We start from the raw sequence: 26,367 nt of genomic DNA, 5'->3' as shown, positions 1-26,367 counted from the left end.
GTGCCCGGAAAACGGCAGAGACTTCTTTGGCCCAGTAGGAGCAGCAGTCTGCAGTTAGGGCCTCGCCTCTGTTCCTGAAGCTGGGGTCCTGGCCGGGGCCTCTCCAGGGCTGGGGGCTAGACAAACGGTGAGGCCTGGCCGGGAGGTCAACCACTTTCTGTCCCAGTGACACTTTCTCAAAGGTATGTCAGCCTGGTCTTTAGGGTACTGGGAATACCACACCTCTTAGCGACCAGCTCTGGCCAACAGAGCTTACTGCATGAGACAGACTCGGATGGATGCTGCCCTGTGTGGGTCTGGCGGACAGCGAGAAAGAACGTGAGGCTGTCCGGGAGAAAGGACCTAGGGGCCGTGGTGCAGCCCCAGCAGCCCTCACCCCTCACTGAACAAAAGGAGGAGGCTGCAGAGGAGGAACATGGTGGTTTCCTCCTGAGCCTCTGCCGGGAGGGAGGAAAAGGACTTCAGGTAGGAGACAGAGAACGTAAGAACACACACCGACAACTGGATGAAGGACTGCGTGCCTTCTAAGGCCCGAACTACAGCAAGGAGTGGATGGCTTCCTCTTCACTCAGACTTCAGGGACCCCCCCAGATCAAAGTGACTGGCCCACATATGGACGCGGGAGAGCGAGGTTCTTGTCTCACACGGTCGAAGAGTGAATCTCGTGGACAAAGGGGAGTGAGGAAAGCTATGGAGTTTTATTAAGCAAGGTACAGAAAAAGCTCTCAGGAGTGAGAGGGGTCCTGACAGCCAATGTGGGCCTCCACCGACAAGGCTTTTATTTAGAGCTGACCAGGGAGCTTGTGGCCTTAACATTCTTGTGACGTCTTGGTTTGAGTAAGGACTGGTGATAACATCTTTAATGGCTTATTTCTTCTTTGGGGTCTGGTTATGCTTTGTTGGTCACAGGTGACTGTCATGAAACAAGACCCCCTTCTGACGCCTCGGGCAGGGTGGTCTGGTTTGTTCCCTTATCTCTGGTTCCCTTACACCCCTGCATTTAGGGGATTTCTGTGAGTCTCTCTCTCTAGCGCCCCCCCCCCCCCAGCCCCGCCTGTCCCTTACTCAGTACCTTTCTTGAGCTCCAGACTCATTTGTCCACCTGCTGCCCGGACATCTCCACACGAGACTGTCCAGAGCTGCCCTCACCATCTTTCATGCGACTCTGCCCCTCGGTTGGGCATGTCGCCACAGCCACGAGCCTCTGAGGCACCCTCTTCCTCATTCTTATCTTCTAGAAACGGTGCAGCACTGGGAGTGGTCAATATTAAGTCCTGAATGTCTCACAAGTTCTGCAGCTCCTCCCTCTGGGTTCTGGGTTTGAATCCAGCTTGGCCATGTGCTTGCGGTATGATCTTGGGGAAGTGACTCTCTCGTGTCTCTGTTTCTGCACCTGCAAAACCAGGATAATGAGCACATACCTCCTACCCAGCTTCTGAGGACTGAGTTTAGTACTCACGCAGCATCTAGAGCAGGGCCGGTCCAAAGCAGGCGCTAAGTCAGCAGTAGCTGCCTTGATGATGGTATTAAGCCCTCAGGATGGCTTTCAAAACTCGCCTCCCGGCCCCCTCCGCGTGTCCACACACTGACGCACAGGGCCCGCACCTCGTCACGCTCTGAGCACCCCATGCTCCGAGCCCCTGTGGCTCCTTCTGCCTGGATGGCCTACAGCGAATTCCCCCTCCCGCCGGCAGGGGGCGCCTGGGGGTGGCGGAGGGAGCCAACAGGGGGACACCTCCCGAGCTGGCCCGTCGCCTGCGTCCGTGAGTGCCTCACTTCCAGAGCCACCCAGTGAGGCTGGTCTTCTCTTTGCCTCACTTTTTGGGCAGGAAAGTGAAGCTCAGTGATTCTCAGAATCAAACAGCTAGTAGTGCCGCTGGACTTAAGTCCAGGGGTGGCCACCCCCACCCTGTGTAGTTCCACTGTGTGCAAACCTCTCCTGTCATTTACGAGGGAAAAATAGAGGTCTTTGAGAGAGAAAGGACAGTAAGAGGATGTGGAAACAGTTCCCCCAGTGGTGGCTTTGCAATGTGTCGATTTAGTGAAGCCGAAACATGTTTCCAGGACTAATGAATTTGAGTTGCTCTCAAGGGAAAGTGGTCAGACTTGCAAAGGGAAGCGAAGTGGCAGCCGTGTTTACACCAGGAAGGTCAGCACAGGGGCTGTTTCAGCTCACCTTGCTGTGGGGGCTGGGGGAGATCGCCCTGCACCGCCCTCTTCAGCTTCTCAGCGTCTGGGTTCAGCCTGGAGGGGCCCACCGTGAACTGTGCGGGCCTGTCCTGAGGTCAGCTGCATTGTGGAAGATGGAGGATTCCACCGTTTCCTCCTGGGCTCCCGCTTTGTCTGCTTTCCCTTCCCTGCTGACTCAGGGACAGTGTGCAAGGTCATATCCCTCTGGCAATCTGGGTGTGTCACTCTGTGGTCCTTCCCTGATCGACCCCTAAAGGTATGGAGAGTTAGTTCAATGGATGTTGGGTTAAAGGAGTAAACAAGTGATTGAATAAATAAATATTTTAGTTGCTTTGGGCTTTATTATTCTTTTTTTAAGATTTTATTTGTCAGAGAGAGCACAAACAGGGGGAGCGGCAGGCTGAGGGAGAAGCAGACTCCCCACGGAGCAGGGAGCCCTATGTAGGACTTGATCCCTGGACCCTGGGATCATGACCTGAGCCAAAGGCAGATGCTTCATGACTGAGCCACCCAGGCATCCTTGCTTTGGGCTTTAAATTTTGGAACTAAAATTGAGGGGACTCATGTTTTCCAACCTTCCCTAACGGACAAATTAATGTGTATTCCAACATGTTCCCCGAAAGATCCCCCATGATCACAGTTTTTTAAAGTAACATAGATGGCTCACAGTGCAGTGATTAATTTACAGTCAATATTAATTGATGGTAACTGGGTTGTGAATTTTTATGTGGCTTTGTGACTTTGTTTTACGGTGTTGGTAGTCATACACCCTCCTCCGTGGGAGGAACTAGGAGATCCTGGCAGGAATCAAATGTGCGGCCATCAGACTGCTGCCTCGTGGCAGCCCTGTGGCGCCAGGCCACGGACGAATGTGAGATGGAAGAATGGCTGGCTGGGCAGCAACCACTCCTATCAGGAAATCTAAGCCAACGTTATGTCCAGCTGAAAAAGCCAGCCAAGAAAACAAAAGCAGGTGCACTATTACAGTCTGAAATGAATACTGGTGTAGAGTCAAGGGATTGCTCAAAATGGCGGAGAGATTCAAGCTTGAGTTCCCTATCCTATAGGGTCTAATTTGATCTTCCAAACATGAGACAACCAAGCGGAACAAATCTGAACTCCTTCAATGAATGTAGCTTTTGAAGTCTTTCCACCGAGTTATCCTTGAGCCCTGGAATTCAGGCTTCTCGCTTTTCTTTGGAGGCCATGACGAGGGAAGGGTCTGCCCCTCCTGGGGTGGAAAGCTGAAGAGCAGGTATGCTGGGAGGGAGGCCGCCTGAGTATGCATCCTGGTTTCCAAAGATACGGCCTTTGGAGTCAGACCTCTCCCTAAATCCTGGCTTTGCGGCTGGCTGTCTGATCTGGAGCAAGTTCCTTACCCTTTCTGTAATTCAGTGTTCTCCTCCATAAGTGGACACGGAGGCCTAGTGGTAGCCAGGCTGATCATGCTGTTTTCCTTTGCTTCGTTACGGTAGTGACATACAAGCACTTTACATATTTCAAAAACAAAACTATGTCCTTGTTCGCATCCATCTTCAATCTTCAATCTCCTTAGGAAGACCACAATCTAGCTTTATAGGTTTCAGACCTTTGTTCAACTGCAGGCCCCACTACGGTATCCAAAACCTTCCTGAAAGAACATGAACGAAAAGTTGGCTATTTCATGCCAAACATAACATAATGTTTTGGAGAAAACAAACAAGCAAAAAAAGTAGAAGATATAAAATCTTAAATCTTAATTTCCTTTAATATAAGTAGACGAGAAAGATCTGTGAATCTACCTTGAAACATTTATCTTTTCATATTAAAAAACTGTAGCGACTTTCCAATTTCATTTTCTATTACATTATTGCAATCTCTTCCAGGTCTTGTGTAATTTCCAGACTGCACTATGGCTCCAAGCGGCTTTGTATCACAAAGACCAGTGTGGCCAGTCACAGAGGCCTTCCAAGAGCTCACCTGCTCTTCCCTGGTGTATATGCTGCCCCAGAGGCGCCAAGATGAGAACCCATGGAGGCTGGCAGTTGAGAAAGGTTGCCCAAGGGCCGTGTGCCCCTCGGCCTTTTCTCCAGGAGTGATCCTAACATTTGGGCAGATGCCTGGCTTTAACTGAGAGCCTCATCCAAGAACATCATGATCTCAGTGCCTGCCGGCTCACTCTGGGACTGACCCCGCAGGAGCCTCCCGGGCCACAGTGGGGACGGGCACAGAGTACTTCCTGACACCCTGGACCTCCCCTCCTTCCCAGTCCTGAGGATGGATGAGGGAGGAGGAGCAGAGTTGGGCCTCAGGCCACCCTGGGTTTGTGTCCCAGGTGTAGTCCATGCTGTCTGGGTGAGTTAAACTGTTCAGAGCCTCAGTTTCCTCAAATATAAAATGGGAGTGCCTCTGGCTGTGATGTGTGTATTGGGTGCCAGGCAGGTGGGGCTCCAGCAGTGACAGCCTCACTTGGATGAGGGGACAGCAACCACGGTGTGGAGTTAGCCAAGTGCTGGGGGGGAAGATGGTGTGGGGCCTCTGGGGGGCCCGGAGTGCCCCCCAGAGGCCCCCCTCCCCACTCCCGGGGCACTCCCTGTTTGGAGTGGGGACAGGAACATGGACCAGCCACATGGCAGAGGAACGAAACTGACCACAGAGTGTGTGGCACCTTTTTATTCAGTCTTTATTTAAATGTGTGTTTTGAAATAGCTTATTAAATAGGACCTTCTCAAATTTTGACTCACAATATTTACAGTGAATTTTGTGCAAACATGTTTTGACGGTGAGCGTCTGGCTCCCCCCCTTTCCTGTTAATAATTTACAAATTTGTATCACACAAAACCCCAGCTACTTCATTTATTGCCTTTTAGGCTCCTGTTCTCTGTTTGACAGGTACCGAACTAGAATAAGGACTTGCTAGCAAAGAACTAATGCAAGGAGCACCTGGGTGGCTCAGACGGTTAAGTGTCTGCCTTCAGCTCAGGTCATGATCCCAGGGTCCTGGGATCAAGTCTCCTGTTGGGCTCCTTGCTCAGTGGGGAGCCTGCATCTCCCTCTCCCTCTGCCTGCCACTCTCCCTGCTTGTGCTCTCTCTCTCTCTCTCTCTATGTCAAATAAGTAAATAAAATATTAAAAAAAAAAAAGAACTAATTCAAGCCCAGAGGAAATAAAATGCTTTATTTATCAAAAAAGAATTACAACAAGGCCTGCTTTCCAAATGGAAACGTGTCCTAAGATGTTGTGGAACAGTGTTAGCAACCAAATAAACGTCCAATGGTTACTGAGCCTTTTCTCTCTTTTTTTAAATATTTACAGTCTTCTCTTCTCGCCAAATAAGCAAAACCAGAAAAGCCAAATTCTAAGAGACTCTGGACTGTCAGGAAACGTTATTAAAAATAATCTGACTTCAGTGAGTAAAGAACGAAGGTCATCAGTGGGCTGTGGGCTGACCCTCCACACTGGCGTTGGCCAGAACTGCTACAAGGGGTCCCGCAGGGCCCACTCCATCCGCCTCAGGAGTCCATGCTGGGCCCCTGCCGAGAGGGGTGGAGGCCTGTCAGCTAATTCTTCAGATACAAAATCTACAGAGGGACTGATCCTGGAGAAGGACCCCTGGAGAGGCATCCTTCCCTCTCTGGTGGAGAAGTACCTGGCTGAAGAACACAGCACACAATATTGTGTAAAGTGAGGGTCCTTACAGAGGCCACAACTCACGATTTGGAAACAGGATTCTGAAAAAATACAGATTAATTGTTATACCCTTAATGGCTTATAAATATAACTTTAAAATTTCGTTTTGTACATTTGATGTCTGAGAACAAACCATAACCTTTTTTGTTGTTTTTGGTTCATGCCTTTTTTTAAAGAACACAATTAAGTCAATGCAAGAGAATATTTGAGACCACATTTTTGTAGCTTTTCTGCCTTTTCGCTGAAAGCTTTGATGGGAAGTTAGAGTGGCAGCTAATTAGAAAGTAAACTGAAAAGGTAACTTTGAGTCCTTTGAGAAGTTTTTCACACATTTAATCATTTGCCCTTCCAATGGCAATGTTCCCTTATTTATAAAAGCGGGCTAACCCTCTGGACCCACGGTTTTGTACACGCAAGGCATCCCAATGCAATGATTCCTACCCTAAAACACACTTTCACCACAGAAGAATTTTCCCATGATGACAGTTAGGAATGAAATATTCCAGTCATTCCCTGACACTCCAGCAGTCAGAGCGAAACAGCAGTGTTTACTGCTAGCGCTGTGGTCCTTCACCCTCTGTTCCAAGTTCTCAAGTGAGCAGGTCATACCCGCGGGTCTCCTCTGTCCCCGTGACCCCTGCTGACCTGTCCTACTTTGGCCAAGCCGGTTCCCGGCTACCCGGGCCGCAGGGGGTGCGCCAAGAGTCGGGTGCGGAGGAGAGCCGCTGGGACGGAGTGCGGGACGGTGCGCGGGACGGAGCGCGGGACGGAGCGCGGGACGGTGCGCGGGACGGTGCGCGGGACGGTGCGTGGAGGGTTGCGCTTCCCTAGGAACTCAGTTACAGTCAAAACAGACGGGCTGGGAACAAGGACGTGTGACGACTGAGAACATGGGCCTTGTTTCGCCAGAGCTTTCAGCGCCGTGAGAAACCCGTATGTCCAGGCGCAGACAGGTGGAATGGTTTGGGCCTCTCACCCCGACCCCCAGTTTCGGAGAACTTAACCTGGAGGGCTCAGGGACGCCCGTCATTTGGACTTCTGCTCAGGGGCCTGTGGTGACCCAGGGCCCGGGTCTGCAAGCCCACGGCCCTGCTGCCTTTGGTCAACCAAGGGCGAAAACTGCTTTTATCCATGTCTAGTACAGTGGCTCTGATTTCACATAAATCGTCACAGACTTGATTCAAATGAATACATTATTCTAGGTTAATCATTTTTCATTCAAATGTTTATATTCCATCTACGCTGAACAATGAATTGAGGAAAACCAGGCACCTCCTCCAAAGCCTTCCCAAGAACAATGACTTTCTGAAATGACACTTTCTGTACAAACTGAACAAATGAGACGGTGACTGTGGCGGGAGGGTGGCTGAGACCGTCAGGGGGCAGCTTTCTTCAAGTCCCGGATCTGCTTGATCAGGTAGTTCTTCTCATCGCTGAACTGCTCATCGTCCGTCCTTTCCTTTTGGAAGCTGCTCAGAAACTCAATGAGTTTGGGTTGATTTTTTAGTAGGATCTCCACAATAGGCTGTGTTTTGTGAGGACTGGCCACAAACACCTGAAACGTAAAGAAACCAATACGTCCGACAGGGAACGCACACCAGGGACGACAGAGACCCTTCTCGGGGTCCCTGTGCTACTCGAAAATGCAGAAGCCCCATATTATGCTTCCCTATTGAGGGAAACCCGTAATTCCCCATCCAGGGCCGTGTTCTGGAGAGCTAGCCAGGAGCTCGTCAGAGCTGTCTGGGAACAGTTGTTACTTTGTTTTGATTTTAAATGTCTTAACGTTTATATGTTCTCAACTAGACAGTCTTTCCAACAGAAAAGAACATAACAGATACCAATATACTCACCAACAACTTGCGCAGATTTTGCCATTTTACTTCAAATCTCTTTTTAAAGGAATAAAACACTACAAATAGACGCAGACTCTCCATCTGTCCTCACCCCCTTGAGCAGTGTGCCTCCATCCCCAAGCACGTTTCTATCCTTTTCCTCCCGCGACACAGATAAGCACGTAAACATAAACAACATGTAGTAGTCGAGTGTGCTTTTTTTTTTATAATTTCGTTTTTGAACAGGTAATATATTCATCTGGATACAAAATTCCAAAAAGACAAAGGTGAAAAGTTCCCCTCTTATCTTCCCTCCCCGGAGGTCATCAATGCTGTTCTTTCCTTCCTTATGTATGTGGAGCTGTAAAATTTACAATTTCCCAGGCTCCAGCTCCCAGAGCTTCTAGCTCAGCAGATCTGGGGTAGAGGTCTGGCATTCTGTATTTTTATAAAGTTCCGCAAAGATTCTTACCTGCACTCCTGTTGGAACCACAATCCTAGGCTAGTGACTCAGCTGTTCTATAAAAGACAGCAATGACTATCATAATAGGACACAATAACTCAAAACTATAATACTGATTGCTATAATATTTCTCAATGGACACACTTCCCAGTTAGATGATACATATATGACGACATGAGAATGCCCATAAAAGTATGTGACGCCTATACAGCGCTATGGTTTCACGTTCTGGGCACCTCACTCCTCCAAAGGGCTGAGTGCTTTACCACCAGGCCCCCTGCACCATCCCATACTTCTAACAGTGCATCCTCTAGACACACTGTGGACAAGGATCGGTTATGGGGATAAGTGGAGGCTATAAGATTGAGCCCTCAAGTTTTCTCCAGCCCAGCAATCATGAAGAAAGAAAAAAATACACAAAGATGTTAAGGCCCTATGAGAGGGAAAGGAAAGGCTGTGAAGGTTCAAAGGAAGTGAACATGACATTAGATTTCTGGGTTTATCGTGTGACAGGTGAGCTTGTCCATGAGTCAGATTTTTCTGTTTCTTTTTGAGTCAGTTTGGTAGTTTGTAAGTTCCTAGGGATTTGTCCATTTCATTTACATTATCTAATTTATTGGTTAGATTACACTACAATTATTCATAGTATTCATAGTAGTCTCAACGATTTTTTTTGAAATTTCTATGAGGGAATTGAATTGGTAATCAAAAACCTCCCAACAAAGAAAAGCCCGGGACAAAATGACTTCACTGGTAAATTCCACAAACTTTTAAAGAAGAATTAACACCAGTCCATTTCAAATTCTTCCCAAAAAATAAAAGAGAAGGGAACGCTTCCTAATTCACTCTATGAGGCTGGCCTTACCCTGATGCCAAAGCCAGACAAAGACATGACAAGAGAACTTTATGAATAAAGATGTAAAAATCCTCCATAAGATACAAGCAACCTGAGTCTAGCATCCTATTAAAAGAATTATATGCCATCAACAAGTGGAATTTATGCTAGAAATATAAAGGAGGTTCAACATAATAAAATCAATCAATGTCATACACCACATGCATGGGGTTGAACTGTGTCCCCTCAAAATATGAATATTTACTTCCTAACCCTCAGTACTTATAAATGTGACCTTATTACAGACATAATCAAATGCAGATGAAGTCATATTGGATTAGGGTGGGTCCTAATCCTATGACTAGTATCCTTATAAGAAGAAGAAAATTAGGACAAAAAGACACATAGGGATCCACAGAGGAAAATACCATGTAAAGATGATGACAGATTTAAAAAAAAAAAAAAAGATGATGACAGATATTGCAGTTATGCACCTATAAGCCAAGGAATGCCAAGGATCACTGGCAATCACCAGAAGCTAGGAGACAAGCATAGAACAGATTATCTGGGTGAACCTCTCTGAAAGGACCCACCCCTGCTGACACCTTGACCGTGGATTTCTAGTCTCCAGAACTGTGAGACAATAAACTTCTGCTGTCTTAAGTCATTCAGTCTATGGTACTTTGTTATGGCAGCTCGAGGCAACTAATATACCACATTAATACAACGAAGAAAAGTCACATAATCACTCCAATTGAAGCAGAAAAAGTATTTGACAAGAGAATGAAGTTGGGCCCCTACCTCACACTGTAAACAAAAATTCACTCAAAATCAATCAAAGACCTTAATATAAGAGCTAATAAAACTTTTAAAGGAAAATATAGGGATCTATATTCATGACCTTGGATTTGGCAATGGTTTCTTAGCTATGACACCAAAAGCATGAGCAACAAAAGAAAAAACAGATAAACTGAACATCAAAATATAAAACTTTTGTGTATCAAAGGACATTATCAAGAGAGTGAAAAGACAACACACAGCATGGGAGAAATATTTGTGAATCATATGTATGATCAATGTCTAGTACCCAGAATATACAAAGACCCCTTACAATTCAACAATGAAAAAAACAAGGCTTTTTTAAAAGGGGCAAAGGACGGGGCGCCTGGGTGGCTCAGTCGGTTGGGCGGCTGCCTTTGGCTCAGGTCATGATCCCAGGGTCCTGGGATCGAGCCCCGCATCGGGCTCCCTGCTCGGTGGAGAGCCTGCTTCTCCCTCTCCCTCTGTCTGCCACTCTGCCTACTTGTGCTCTCTTCTCTCTCTCTGTTAAATAAATAAAAATCTTTAAAAATAAATAAATAAATAAATAAAAGGGGCAAAGGACTTGAACAGACATTTCTCCAAAGAAAATATGTAAATGGCCAATAAGCACGTGAAAAAATGTTCAACATCATTAGTCATTAGGGAAATGCAAATCAAAACCGTAATGGAATATCACTTCACATGCACTAGGATGGCTACAATAAAAAACCCTGAAAACAACATGTTTTGGTAAGGAAGGGGAGAAATTGGAACCCTGTACAATGCTGGTGGGCATGTAAAATGGTGCACCCTCTGTGGTAAACAGTTTGGCAGTACCTCAATAAGTTACACATTTAATTACCGTAAGACTGAAAATTCCATTCCGAAGTATATATCGAAAGAATTGGAAAACTCTGTTCAAATAAGAACTTGTACATGAATGTTCCTAGCAGCACTGTTCACAATAGCCAAAAGTCCATCCACTGATGAACAATTGCGGCATATCCATACAATGGAATACTATTCAGCCATAAAACTGAATGAAATATTGATCATACTACAACATGGATGAACCTTAAAAACAAGAAAGCAGACTCAAAAGGCCGTACATTATAATTCTATTTATATGAAATATCCAGAAGAGGCAAATCCAAAGACCAAAAGCAGATTAGGAGATGCCAAGGGCCTGGGGTATGGGAAAATGCCTAATGGGTACAGGGATTCCTTTTGGGGTGAGGAAGATGTTCCAGAACTAGATAGTGATAATAGTCGTGCAACACTGTAAATATGCTGAATGCCACTGAACTGTACACTTTAAAATGGTTAGAATGGTGAGGTTTAGGTTACTACAATAAAGAAAAATTGTTACTTATGTATATTTAAAAAAGGACTGGTTTACATTGTTAGAATGCCTGACCTTTATATCATACCTATTAGTAGTATGTCAGAAAATCATATGCTGAAGCCAAATTCGTGGCTCCCATGGTTACCATTTGTTTACAAGGGAGCTGCTGTGAAGTTTTAGGTAGAAATTGTGTGGCATTTTGTGGTACCTCCATAAATAACTTATAAGTCTTTCTTTCTAAAAAAATATATTTATATATTGGACAAATGAAGCTTCTCTGTTTCAATCCAAAATAAATGTGAAATGTGGAAGAGTTTGCAGTCAGGCATCACTGGATTAACTACACTGAATCCACACACTGTATACCTAAAAAATGTTAAATTTGTTTTCCAGTTTTGAAACTTTCCCTATTTTAATTCTCTATGGCTCCTGAACTCTGCTGACTCTATAAAGGGAGCTACTGATCAGAAGCAGCCAATGCACCAGCACGGTTCCCTCTGCGGGGGGGGGGGGGGGGGGAGGCGGTGGTGGTTCGCTGAGGGCCCCAGTGAAGGCTGGAGATGAACCAGTGCCATTAGGAACGCACTTCTGAATCAAGGTACGCTAAGCCAAATCTTCTGAATATTAGGTCCAGTATAGGGAATTTCTTGGTCCTCTCTGTGCTGAACCCATTTTTTTTTTAAATGCTATTTTCAAACCATCCCCCAACAAGTTAAACAAATGAAACTACCTGTGGCTTCTCTTTTTACAGTGTGCTCTTATTGGCTGTATCCCTTAATTTACACATATTGCAGAAGTGTGATTTATGGAGTTCTCAAGCATGGTTAGAGAAAGGCAAATATCATGACCACAACTCAAATATTTTTAACTTAGAAGACTAAGAATACTTTGCTCTCTATTTTAAACCTGAATGCTTTTTATGAAGGATAAAAAAAAAATGCATGTCTTACACACTCATTCATTTCATTCAAATTCTATTCTGTCAAGAGGGATTTGCACTAGACAAGGCATTGGAAGGCTCATTTTCTGCTTTGCTACCCTTATTGTCTGGGAGGCATGCTGTAAGCCTAGAATGCTTTGTACGTGGATTTGAAACTGGGGCTCCCATGACAGTTACATGGAAGTAACTCAAAGCAAAGTTTCATTCCACTGAAGTATAAAATAAGGTCTTTTCATTCTGAAGGCTCACCCTCTCAAATGAACACAGACCTGAGCAATATAATGGTTAGAATATTTTGACACAGTTCTTGCTGGTATTGATCAGAAACAGTAACTTTCTTCCTGTTTAAGAAAGAAGGACCTGATCCCTGCTTCCGCAAGCTGGCTGATGTCTGTGCGCACCAATGAGCCCACAACAGGACCAGACTGGGCCCCACCACCTGGGCAGGGAGGAACAGAAACCCTGGAAGGAAGTGAGGATGGAGGAGGAGAGCAGGCTGGAAGTTCGGATGCTCTAAACATCTCCTGAGACCCTCCTCCTCACTGCCACCATCCTTATCATCATCTTGATTAGGAAAGTGACACATGTGGAAAACTAGGAAAACAGAGAAAAAGAGACACAAAGAAGAAAGAAAAAAAATCTCTTAAATAATTCCTCCACCCAAAGATAACCACTGTGAACACTTGGTGTATATCCTTTTTTTCCTTGCATATAGCTATATGTAAATATATTTTAGACAAAACTGGGCTTGCATTCTGTACGTGGTGGTTTGTAAACTGCTTTTTTTTTAAATTTGATTTTATTATGTTATGTTAGTCACCATACAGTATATCATTAGTTTTTGATGTAGTGTTCCATGATTCATTGTTTGCATATAATACCCAGTGCTCCATGTAGTATGTGCCCTCCTTAATACCCATCACCAGGCTAACCCATCCCCCCACCCCCTCCCCTCTAGAACCCTCAGTTTGTTTCTCAGAGTCCATCGTCTCTCATGGTTCGTCTCCCCCTCTGATTCCCCCCCTTCATTTTTCCCTTCCTAATATCTTCTTCTTCTTCTTTTTTTTTTAACATATAATGTATTATTTGTTTCAAAGGTACAGGTCTGCGTAAACTTCTTTTTCACTGGATACGTTCTTAATATTTACAGGTTCTTACATTAAGGGAGCCAATCACCATTTAAGGTATAGTCAGGGCTATCATAATAGACATTGTAGTTCTGACAACTGCTTTGGCATTTCGGAATCCAAGTCTTTGGGATCTACAAATTGCACACAACTGTGGAAATTATGTAGGAAACTACAAATTTATTCCAAAATTACATGGAAAAGCCACTTTTAAAAATGTCTTATTCTAATAGTATTCACATTTCCTATTATAAATATTACTAGTCTTAATTTTCCTAAATTTTTAAAACTAGGCAATAATATCATAAATATTCAGTACCAGGATTAACAAACCGAGTCATGAGTCATATATTTATATACTTTTTGGTGATGTTGATAAAGTTGGTCACTAAAACCCATTACAAACCTTTCTATAAACAAACATAGACGATTATTTTATGAATTTTTAAAGAAATTATTTTAAAAAGTAGAAACGAGAGGTGAAGTCTTAATTACAGCTTTTCACTTGTTCTCCTCTACCACTTGGTGAAATAAGCAAAATGGGCACAAATGAGTTCAGATGAAGGCACGCTACTGTTGAGCACTCTGCACTATTTAGAGTAGCTGATGAAACATTAAGTTGCTATAAACACTTTTTTGCTATACTGTTAACATTTTTAGAAGAATTATTAATATTACATCAGCTCATAGCGGATTCCTCAATTTCCTGGCTCAACTGTTTTCTCCATCAGTAGATTTAGATTTGGTATGTCGAGACTGGAGTGGTGGCCTGCTAAAAAAACAGGTCCTTAAGGAAGTGGGTAATTGATGGTTAGGCTTTCACCAAATTAATCTGTAATTCTGCATTCTTTTCAGTAAGACCACACGGAAATGATTCTCAACTAGGACATTTCTTGTTCTGTATCCTTTTTTTAGGTGAACTGTCAAACTGGCTGTTGTATTTTGGACAGGGTGAGGGTGGAGCTTCTTGTTTTCGTGGAAATAGCTATAGCAGCCAACTGCTAGGATCTGAGCGGCGGAGTAGTCCCCTCGGGAACATTTTTGTCCCTGGCCAGGCCTGAGTTCCAGCAGTCCTAAGAGGTGAGCCAAAAGGCACAGACCACCCCATTCCCGACACGGTTTGGTGGGAAGTGGCATCATGGTCTTTGCTATGAAGGAAGTTAACAGGGAAAGGAAAGGGAGCTCGGCTCATAGCTGATAGCTACGTTCATATCGGGCACATCTCCGGGAAAGGCAGGATCACTGAGACAAAGGTCTCCAGAACCTAGTGTCTTAGAACTAGACTACTGACTTGAATGTAACTCTTGCACTTTACAAGTGAGGAAACAGATCCAGATGGATTTGCCCAAAGTCACTGGTGGCAACTAAGCCAGAAAGAAGACCCAGGTCTCTTGACTTCCATCCAACACTTTCCCACCACACCCTCCTGCTTGTCCACAGCAGAAAAAAACATGAAATGGTATCTCATTCAATTCCTTGAATTTACCAGCAAGCTAATGAAAATAATCTGGCAAAGACATTTTTAGCAGTGTGTTCCACATTTTCTGCACCTTATGGAAGGTGCTTTTTTGGGGGAAAAACACTATTAATACAAGACTGTGAAAAAAACCTCTAGGACTCAACTGTTACTTTTTCTAAATGACAAAATATTGTATTTGGCAAGTGAACAATTCAGTTCATACTTTGGTGGTGGCAACATAGTTAGGGTACAGGATAGGCCAAGTTTATACACATACAAGTAAACAAGTGGTCAGCTATTTTTAAATGCACCTACTCTGTCCAATGATTAGATGATCCAAATTCTGAGGACAGAAGTAGGTTATTTCTATTTGGCCACCCACTGAATACTTCCATAATACTGCGTTTTTGAACAAAATTATATGAAGCTTGTTCTCATCTAGGATGATATATTAGAATTCCATGGGAGCTGAAGGACATGACACACAGCCTTCTACAATTTCTTGGGTCAGAGGGGTCTTGAGAGGATCTATCATTTCTACTGGGTAGGCATCTTCCAGTGCCACAGCAATTCTGACATAGAGCAGAGTACAACAAAACATATCAGACTCATTCCTACTATGTGCTCTACCAAAATCTAAAATTTGTGCCATACTTGCCTTCAGATTTTTAATAAAATAAAACACTACAGATATAACTGGAGGCTGTTGGTCACCTCTTAATGACACCATCCTCCTCACTACCCCTCCCGCTGAGGTGACTGCTATCCTGAATTTGGTATTTACCATCCCCATACAGGTTATTAGATTATAACTGTGTAAGTCTGAATCCATATATAGTGGTGTTTTGCAGGTTTTCAAACTTTAAATAAATAACATCTTTTTAATGTTTGTTTATTCCACTCAATGTTTGGGATTTACCCACACTGATCTATATAACTCAATTAATTTTAACCCATTACTGTATGCCACTGTACGAATATAACACAATTTATTTTCCCCATCTCCTGTTGATGCCCATTTGTGTTTTTTTCTCATTTTGCACTATTATTAACAATGTTGTGATAAACATTTTGGTACATGATTCCTTATGCACATGTACAAGAGTGTCTCTAAACACTGAGGGGTGCCCCTGGATGGTTCAGTCGGCTAAGGGTCCAACTCTTGATCTCAGCTCAGGTCTTTTTTTTTGAAGATTTTATTTATTTATTTGACAGAGAGAGACACAGCGAGAGAGGGAACATAAGCAGGGGAAGTGGGAGAGGGAGAAGCAGGCTTCCCACCAAGCAGGGAGCCCGATGTGGGGCTCGATCCCAGGACCTTGGGATCATGACCTGAGCCAAAGGCGGATGCTTAATGACTAAGCCACCCAGGCGCCCCTCAGCTCAGGTCTTTATCTCAGGGTCATGAGTTCAAGCCCTGCATTGGGCTCCATGCTGGGTGTGGAGCCTACTTAAAAAAAAAAAAAAAAAAAATTGCCAAGAGATGAGATTTCAGGATTGAAGGATATGTGTACGTTCAGTTCTTTATTTTACTAAATTGCTCTTCAAAAGTGGTTGTACCAACTTACAGTGTATAGACAGCTTCCACTGCCCTCCAACCTTACCAATGTTTGATTTGTCAGACTTAAACATTTTATCATTACGAAGAATGTAAAATGATAACCTCATTGATATTTCATGGCCATTTCCAATGTTACCATAAAATGATCATGTTCACCTATTTATTGACCAGTCAGGTTCCCTCATCTGTAAATGACCAACTTGCATCCTTTGCCCATTTTTCTATTGAATTCTTTCTCTAAATGATTTGTCAGTTATATGTATCACATTCTATCCTGTCTTTTCACTTTGCTTATTTGATCTTTTTGAACAGAAGTTCTAAATTTTGATGTAGTTGGGCGCCTGGGTGGCTCAGATGGTTAAGCGTCTGCCTTCGGCTCAGGTCATGATCCCAGGGTCCTGGGATCGAGTCCTGCATCGGGCTCCCTGCTCCTTGGGAGCCTGCTTCTCCCTCTGCCTCTCTCTCTCTGTCTCTCATGAATAAATAAATAAAAATCTTTAAAAAATAAATAAATAAATAAATAAATTTTGATGTAGTTAACTAAATACTTCCAATTATGTTTTGTGGCCACAGTTAATCTTAGGCCATTGTTCTACAGAAATTTTAGAATCAGCTTGTCAAGTTCCAGGAGAAGTCCCGTTGGGATTTTGAACATCATTGAATGGAATTTATAAGTTAGTTTGGTATTTGAATTGCTCTAGTGGCTCTTTGGACAATAAAGACCTGGTGGCTGAAAGATGGACTAAATTTTTTTTTTTTATTAACCTCTCAAAGCAACAATTACATACCTTATAAACTGCCATGTCTCTCCCATTTACAGATTTATAAACTCAGTCACTCAACAGACATTATAAAGACCCCCAAAAACCTTTGAACTCTCTTGACTCTTAATTCTATTCCAGATATCTATCCTAAGAAAATAACCCTAAATATGGGGGCGGGGGGAAACCTAGCTGGATATAGAAAATGCTCATGGCAGCATTCCTCACAGTAGGAAAAAATGGAAATAACCTAAATATAAAAAACAGAGAAATGTTTAAACTAGAGTAAACAAACCCAACGATGAACTATGCCAATAAAATTCCTGGCTCTAAAATCCATATAAAACAACAATGAATTAGTGTTCACTTCTCGCAAAGCATTAAGTGATAAAATTAAGATATCAATTTTGTGTACCATATGAATACAGATGCAGAAAAAAACCTTCAAATATGTGCACGGGAAAATAAAATTTACTAAAATCTTTACAACAGTTTGGTTAGAAGTAGGGATTACAGATGATTTCTCCTACCCTGCTTAAAAAGATATACTGTCTAAAGTTACTAGGAGGCGATTTTGTTACTCTTACATCAAAGAAAAAAATATGAGAAAGAACCCAGTGTTATGGGGAGCTAGTTTCCATTTATAGCAAAATGCATGTAAAAAATATTTCTAGCAAGTAATAAAAGGGAGCAGTACCCCAGTATTTCTTCAGTGCTTCATTTAAGGCTCAAAGAAACACTTAAGGCAGAAAGCAAAGCATTCAAATTCCGACAGTCGGGATTTGGATTCTGGCTCTATCGCTGATTATTTTAGTAACTTTTGGGAAACAGTATCCACCTATTTTCTCAGTGGAAAAAATGAAAATATTTAGAGATAGGGATTAGAAACAAATGGGCATTCATTAAAATACCTCTAAAATTTCATCCAAGTCATGCAAAACAGAAAGACTGCCTATTTCATTTTCTCTCAAGTATAAAGGAGAGTAAACAGCAGGGAGTTTGCCACTGGAAAGTGAAAAACAAATGCCCATGTTACTTCTGTTGCACTTTACCTTAAAGACATGGAAAGCTTCAAACTGAATGTTGGGACTTTTATCTCGAAGGAGGTTCATCATCAGTTTGAGGTTCTCTGGCTTGCTGATGTACTTTGTCATAATGGCAAAGTTGTGTCGGTCCAGGATCAGTTCACCTAGCAGCTACAAAAACAAAAAACAAAAACCCAAATCAGAGAGATAATCTATCTGAGAATCATCTGATTCAAAATATATTGCACTTCTCCCGGAAAAATCAAACTATAAATGTGGTTAGGAATGTTGATGTGAAAAAAAATTGAGTCCTTAAGTGCATCTTACGTTTAGCACCGGCATGAAAGGAGTAGTTATTATTGTTATTTTAAGCTTTTCACACAGTTTTGCTAAAGTCGGTGATTAATGCATTTCTGAATCTTTTCTTTTTTTAAAGCAAGCCATTGCTGCAGCTTAAAAAAGCTCTCTTTGTAGCTCTCACCCAGAGCTAGCCAGAAACGAATTTATTATTTTCATCACTCACTTTTTAATCTTGCTTCCCAGTACTGCATTATTTCTTAGGCATTATGGTAGAATAATAACAAAATTGACTCTAGAGTTATACCTCCCTTCCTTGAATAAATGTACTCTAGTAGCTTGCTGGGGAAAACAGGTTATGCCAAGTGAGTGTTACCTTCCCCCTAATATTTTTTTTTAATTTTATTATGTTAATCACCATACATTACATCATTAGTTTTTGATGTAGTGTTCCATGATTCATTGTTTGCGTGTAACACCCAGTGCTCCATGCAGTACGTGCCCTCCTTAATACCCATCACCAGGCTAACCCATCCCCCCACCCCCCTCCCCTCTAGAACCCTCTGTTTGTTTCTGAGAGTCCATAGTCTCTCATGGTTCGTCTCCTGCTCCGATTCCCCCCCTTCATTTTTCCCTTCCTACTTTTTTTTTTTAAACATACAATGTATTATTTGTTTCAGGGATACAGGTCTGTGATTCATCAGTCTTACACAATTCACAGCGCTCACCATAGCACATACCCTCCCCATCCCCTAACTTTTATTACAAAACCAGCTAGATAGCCTGGGGGGGAGGTGGCGAGGAGAATCACTGACCCCGAATCCATATTAAGTTTAATATGTACAGCAAGTTTTTATAAAAAAGTAAAACAAAACATTTCCTGGTGACAAATTAATAGCTCCCCCCAAATGCAGCATTATTCCATGTTATGAACTGCAGGTCTGTGCCTCCCTAAAATCTACATGTGGAAATCCTAACCCCAAATGTGAAGGTATTAGGAGGCAGGACCTTCGGGAAGGTAGGATCGCAGGAATGGGACAGGTGCTCTTATCAAAGAAACCCCAGAGAGCTCTCTGCTGGCACCTTGATCTTGGACTGCTCAGCCTCCAAAACTATGAGAAACAAATGTTGCTTAGGCCACCCGGTCCAGGGCATTTTTGTTATAGCAGCACAAACAGATTAAGACACTTCAAAACAAAATAAAAATACTCAAAGTGAGAATAGTTGAAGGCCCACTAGCAGCACAGTTGACCATTCTTTACCTCATAAACTTTTATTCTCATATAGGAGTAGCAATTCCTAAAACTTCAGCAACCAGGCAGCTGAAGTGTACCCTTCACAAACTTTTATATATAATCTACTTAGTTTTCGAATTCTCCTATTCACCAGACTTTTTCTGGATGCCTCATTGTACTGATGGTTACAGAAATCCTGGATGGGAGGAGAAAGCACACGGAACTATGGGCTGGCTGTCTATCACAATACAGTCCAGCAACAGAACCCCAGAGGTGTGTATGTGGCGGCGTGTGCTGTGAGTATACGAGTGTGTGTTTGTGTGTGTCTGGCTGCCAGTAAACAGCCACCTTGCATCTTGTGTCTATTTAACAAATAAGAACTACATACCTTAAAGTTAGTTTAGTGCCCAAAAATAATGGTTGTTAAGCATAAGACATGATGACCACTGCTGGATGTTAGCTGGTTAGTCTCAAACATGGGACAGTAGTCATGTAAACTATTCAACTTCATTTTCCTTAATCTCTCTGAAGCATCTAAAGCTAACTGAACACTCTTCTGGACACTTCTTCTTTGCTTTTGGTTTCAAGGCCACTGCATTCTTCTGGTTTCTTATCTCTTGCAGCTTGTTCCTTTGCTCCTGTGTTTCTGCTCCCCTTCCTTTTGCTCTACTTTTGCTCTACACATGTAGGAATTTTCCAAGTGGTATATGTGAATCTCTGATCTTTTTTCTGTCTCCAGTCTCATCTATGCTCATGGCTTCAACTGTAACATCTAGGAAGATGTCTCCCAAACCTACATTTGGAGTCTCAGTTTCTTTCCTGAGCTCTATACCAACGTTTCTAACTGCCCACCTGGTGGCTCCAGTGGACCACTTTGCTGGCCAATCACACTGGTGTCTCTGAAACAGGGAGACAGGGTGCTATCTTCCTACATGTTTACATGTCAGCAGAAGGGCCCCCAGACTCTCAAAAAAACCCAACCACTTTTGGTTGTAAAGCTGTATATATATATATATATATATATATATATATATATATATATATATATGTCTATGTATATAAGACATACCCACTTAAGATATACATGGGTATATATAGATATATGCCTCATTACAGATAGAGATCTGTATCTACATCTACAGATTCTATATTGATATAAAGATATATTTATATAAAACATAAAAATCATTATATAATACATATCACATATATACGAATACATATAGTACACACATACACCTATTAAAAGGTCTTTCAACAATAAATTTCATTAAAAAAATTTACCCTTAAAATTTGCATGCACACACACACACTCAAAGCATTTAACACAATAAAATGGAAAAAAATTGTTTTTAGTTCTCTGTATTCGATTTTATAGGCTTCAATATAGAGTAAAGCCAAGCACAGCAAGTAGAAATAATGAGTTTTTTTTAAAACTTAGGGTTTTAATGAAACTGACCAGAGCCAAAAACAACCCCCAAAATTCTGCCAAACTTCTTTTGAATTATAATCTTTCTTGCTAGTAATTAAATGACTCTGAAGAAGATAAGAAATAAATTCCAAAGCTCCGTCATGTGAGGGGAAGGAATTTCTCTGTTAATTATTTTTTATTGACACCAGGAATCTAAGCACCCCAAGGTAGTTCAGAAAAATTTAGAATATGATTATCAAAAGATGGCAGCCAATACTTCGGAGTCAGAAAATTGCCTAGCTTTAAGACAGTTTATCACTTACAGAATACTGTAAGTATGTAAGTTTGCTCCCCACCAAATTTCTCTTACGTATTGTACTGTAAGTATTTTCTGAAATGATGAAACATATATGTACAAAATAGTACAGAATTTGGAGATATAAACATGGCTGTGTCAAAACAGAACATATTGCTACCACAGACCTAATTCTCAAAAGGAAAAACCAACAGTGCACCAGCAGAGCTCTCCAAAACATTTTTCTATTAAAGATAAGAAGACACAGCTCTCTCCTTGAATACGGTGAAATTAGTCTATCTTAGTGATGTCTCTGCCTATAATCTAGCATTCAAAAAAGCCAAACCTTTAGTACTCATTTTAACAATTTCTGCATTCTTAGATATGCTTTATCTGTCTTTTACTAGTTTTCTTCAGTGTCCAACCAGTGCTCAGTTTTACCAGAGTGCAAATAAAATATTTGTGAGACACGCACTATAAAAGATTTTAGGCAAGAGCAGCAGCCAACACAGTATGTCTGGGTGGATTAATAAAGAACAGGAAAGAGGCCTTCTGAGTGGGGTTGGGCATCTGTAAATAAGGAGGAAGCACAATCAAGTGGGCAAGGGACAGTTTCAATACTACATTCAGACTCAGTGCAGAGGTGTCTGGCCCCAGAGCCATGTGAAAAGGGGGCTGGATAGTGGAGAGCCAGGTGGCAGCAGACAGCAGTAAAGAATGAACCTTCTCGCTCCCCTATGCTCCCCACCAAATTTCTATTACATACTGTACCAATCACACATGTGCTGAATTAACAGGCTTCTATATCAAATGCAAATGCGTCCTGCTAGGGAGCAGGACAAGGTGGGGTTGACAACATCTTGAGAACAGAATGAGGACAATGGGCACATGGGTAGGAAGAGATGACAGGGTAACAAGAAGGAAAAGCAGGAAGGAGCCCCAGAAGGGAGACGTTAAGGGGAACAATTGTTAGCTTTATAACTTCACCGAAGGCCCTAGCAACAGTCGATCGCAGAAAAATTTCTATCACCAATTCCTGTCACTGCTGAAAACGGTACGAGGGTAAATTCTAAAGTCTATGACTCTAAGCTTTCTTGATCCCAATTTAGTTCAATCACCTTAGTTCATACCCATGTTGCTACTTTGGTTCAGGATCTTATGGATTCCCATTAAAAAGAGGAAGGATTTAGAAAATGTATGAGAGATTTCTTATACGCTGGCGTCTCGGAGCATTGTCAGCTCTGTTTACTGTTCAGTTTCTCCTTCCCTCCAAGGGCAATGATCTCTTATAATACAGAACAGCTCCCCTGTTTTGGGCTGTGCTTGTGGAACGCTTTACAAATAAGGAATTCTATTCTTTAGGTACACAGCTGTGGCAACAGGATGAGGCCTTATTTTCAAATGCTTTAACAAGCTTTCTGAACGTGGGAGAGCATGGCAGCTTGTCACTTGCCTTTGTCTGAGGCTTGATCTCATCAATCCAGGCTCCAGCAGCAAGAGCAGTGAACCCAAGGTATATTTTCCATGTGGATCACCTCGTATGGGTTTCCACGCAAGGGGAAACTCAATAAAGAGTGCTGAATGCCTGGCTGAAAATAGCACACTGACCCCCCCCCCCAACAACGGGTAATCCTGGAGCAGCAAGGGCACAAATTCAGGGGCAGGCGGGTCCTGGCTAAGGCAAAATCACAGGTAAAGTGAACTGACAAAAATGTCATACAAAATACTCTTAGTTTATCACTTCAGTTAAAAGTGTATTCAATAGTTAGAAACAAACACATTGTTCTATGAATGTCACTTTCCCAACATGTAAAAATAATACAAGTGATGTTTAGTAAGCCCAAACATCATATAAAGTGCCTGACAAAGCCAGCCGATTATTATCCGCCAGTAACTTTCTTTGGAATATCTGAGTGGGATCTGAAGGGTAGAGATGCAGCTCTGAATGACGTCCCACTCCCAATAGGACCAGTCCTACCTCCTCTTGACCAAATGGCTGCTTCCAGGCACTTTTTAAGAAAATTAATTTATTTATTTGAGGCTGGGGCGGGGGGAAGGGGGCAGAAGAGAGGGAGAGAGAGTCCCAAGCAGACTCTGTGCGGAGTGCGGAGCCCTATGTGGGACTCAATCTCGGGATCCCCAGATCACTACCTGAGCCGAAACCAAGAGTGGGACGCTCAACCGACTGTGCCACCCAGGCGCCCCCAGGCACCTTTACACCGAAGGAGGGAAGGCTGCTCACTGACTATGTGGCCCTACTCTGCTGGGCTGCCTGGGCTAGGGGAGAGCGAACTTCCACAGGCATTTCATAGGTGATATAATCTACAAGAGCAAATGCCACTTGGTTACATAGCAGCACCCCTACCACCCCCGTCATTGCTTCCTGTCCCTGCGCCCTCCTTAACTGTTCTAAAATCCACCTTAAAGTTATATATTTATCTTTTTCTTTATCTATTGTCTGTTCTCCTCCAACAAAATGTAAGGTCCATTGAGGTGCCACTTCATTTTGTTCTTGGCTGTCACAGTAATGTTAGGAATAGGAGCACATAAATATTTGTTGACCAAATGGAATGCCCTATTACCCTCCTCACCACCCCCAATAATTGGTCCAACTAAACTATTTGCAGATAATTGAGCACTGACTTTATTTTCTTTTCCAGCTGGAAATATCATCTTTTAACATCCTTCCAGAGTCTGTTTCAGGATAATACTAGCATTTTTAGAAAAGCACAGTTTTGGGTCCATGATCAAGTACCCAAATTTATTAAAGATTATTCTTTTAACTCTTAAAGAGTGACTGTTTTCATATTTCAGAATCTTTGCTGGAAATACAATTTGAACATGTCATGTTAAATGGTGAAGGAATTAAAAATGACCTACAGTAGAACACTAACAAGAATGCTCAGAATATGGAACCCAGCAATGCAAAAAAAAAAAAAAAATCTTTAGAAAAATATGTTACAAATCTGGGGGTTAAGTGCTCAGATGGGGGTAAGCCCCATCACATAACCTTTTCCTCTCCCCTTCTCTGTAAAATAGCCCACAAAGTCTAGTTTACAGAGAGATGTATAAGAGAAATAGGGTCATTTTTTCCTGTTTCAGATACACTGAAAGAGAAGTATAGGAGAACCTTGCTGATTCTTATAAACAGTAATTCAGATCTTAATTTCAAGCTAAGAGTGATTTCTTTTCATCTCCACAAAATACGCCCTAGGAGAGAACTGCGGTTGTATTTAAATTAACTTAAGCTTGATTTTCTTTCGGAGCTGAAATATACTAAATTCTACTTTATCATGTACGTATTATTTATATTGTTACTTCCAAAAAGTCTTTGAGGCAGGACACTTACATTGTTTTGCTACAAAGTACAGTCATAACATGAAACATATTTCCCAAGCTACAAAAAAAGGGACACCTTAATTTTTCTCTATGTACTTGTCTGCTCAGAGCCATCATTTACTAGTATGATATCAACTGGGACTCTTAAAGAAATTTGATATTACCTTTATTTTATTTTATTTTATTTTTAAAGATTCCATTTATTTATTCATGAGAGAGAGAGAGAGGTGGAGGCAGAGGGAGAAGCAGGCTCCCTGCTGAGCAGGGAGCTCGATCCCAGGAGCCCGGGATCATGACCTGAGCTGAAGGCAGACACTTAACCATCTGAGCCACCCAGGCGCCCTGTAATCTGATATTACCTTTAAAGATTGTCTCTTAGTCACATAATTCTCAGACTGAAGCAATTTCTCATAGTCTTCAAAAATCTAATGAAAAGAAAATAAATATTAGAGTGTAAAACCAGCAGTGGTTTCTCTGTATTAGGTTTGCTTGCTCTCTTGCTTCAAAAGTAAATCCCCAACCCACTAGGCCAGTGCAGCCCAGCTGCTGTGCTTTGCATCTGTCTCTGTGCATAATAACTCTATGCTGATCACACTGTCCACAGGGAGCTTTCCCCCATTTCATCATCCTCACTTACACATAAAGACACTGAGGGGTAGGAAGGTCAAGTGATACAACAGATGTACTTGTCCATTTTATTTTAGTTCTGCAAATTAAAAATTGAGTAGAAAAATGGAGTATTTGAGTCTTCTCAATACATTCTTTTGAATAAAACATCTATTAACTCATCTATTAATTGAGTAGCAAAATAACACCTTTCATGCCATTTTAGAGAAGTTGGTAACTGGTAGCTATTAGCGCATGAATAATTTAGGAGAAGATTCAACACACTTAGGGCTTCACATGATACCCCATGAAGAATCAAACTGTCAAGTTCATAGTGTGAACAGGTAGAGGAATGGGGCAACTTTTGCCACACAATGGCCATGCTAATCCCAGCTGGTCTCTCTGGAGGACTTCCACTCTCCTCAAAAGCTGGGGCATGCTGGTGTTTGGGGCCCCTGTTTCCCCCTGTGGCTGTCAACCATTGCCTGGGGCCTTCAGTTTCACACAGAGTGCCAGACGCTGGGGCAGCTAAGCGTCCACCTCCTACCATGCGAGGACATGCCTCAGAGACCACAGAGGTGGGAGGAGTGAGCCCAACGGAGAACTGAAGGCAGGAGAGTCCAGGAGCTGAGGAGGGTGGAAAACAGTCCTGGTCCTCAGAGGGCCGAGCGTGAGGTATGCGTGCACGGATGCGATGAGGGCAAGCAGTGCACACGGAGGATAACTTCCAACAAGGAATTAAGAAAGTGAAAAGTAAAAACAAAACCAGGTAGTGCACATTAAAGTCATAATAATTACACTCTTTTATATGAAGGACTTACTGTTTATTGTCAGGATTTTGTGGGACATGAAATTTATTAAATTTTGTGGTAAGTTTTTTAAAATTTTAGTTCCAGTATAGTTAACATACTGTGGTATGTTAGTTTCAGGTATATAATATAATGATTCAACACTTCCATACATCACCTGGTTCATAATGACGAGTGCACCCTCAATCCCCCCCACCTACTTCCCCTCTGGTAACCATTAGTGTGTTCTCTATAGTTAAGAGTTTGTTTCTTGGTTTCTCTCTCTCTCTCTCTCTTCTTTTTCCTTTGCTCATTTCTTTCTTAAATTCCACATGAGTGCAATCGTATGTAACCAGAAACTTCAAATACATGTATAACGTATGAC

General features: G+C 42.4%; 1 protein-coding gene across 6 annotated transcripts in view; it reads right to left on the bottom strand.

The window, feature by feature from the left end:
- Positions 1-1,077: 1,077 nt before the first annotated feature.
- Positions 1,078-26,367, bottom strand: part of CAB39L (calcium binding protein 39 like) — a 120,466-nt gene continuing 95,176 nt past the window's right edge. For 5 of the 6 annotated variants that reach the window (XM_028107373.1, XM_028107389.1, XM_088021835.1 and 2 more), the window contains 3 exons: positions 24,948-25,013; positions 18,039-18,182; positions 5,333-7,414 (listed from right to left, as the gene is read on the bottom strand). In XM_028107373.1, coding sequence (XP_027963174.1) covers positions 7,235-7,414; positions 18,039-18,182; positions 24,948-25,013 — 390 coding nt within the window. In that variant the 3' untranslated portion in view covers positions 5,333-7,234. Of the gene's footprint in view, positions 1,394-2,176; positions 2,441-5,332; positions 7,415-18,038; positions 18,183-24,947; positions 25,014-26,367 lie in introns of those variants that run through there. The other variant, XR_015767897.1, reaches the window with a different exon arrangement.

This window comes from Eumetopias jubatus, unplaced genomic scaffold (assembly GCF_037043125.1).
Source record: "Eumetopias jubatus isolate StellerSeaLion01/CBP00866 unplaced genomic scaffold, mEumJub1_p1.0 scaffold_3, whole genome shotgun sequence".
Taxonomy (NCBI): domain Eukaryota; kingdom Metazoa; phylum Chordata; class Mammalia; order Carnivora; family Otariidae; genus Eumetopias; species Eumetopias jubatus.
The sequence above is the reverse complement of the archived record's forward strand: the minus strand, read 5'-3'. Positions and strand labels throughout refer to the sequence as shown.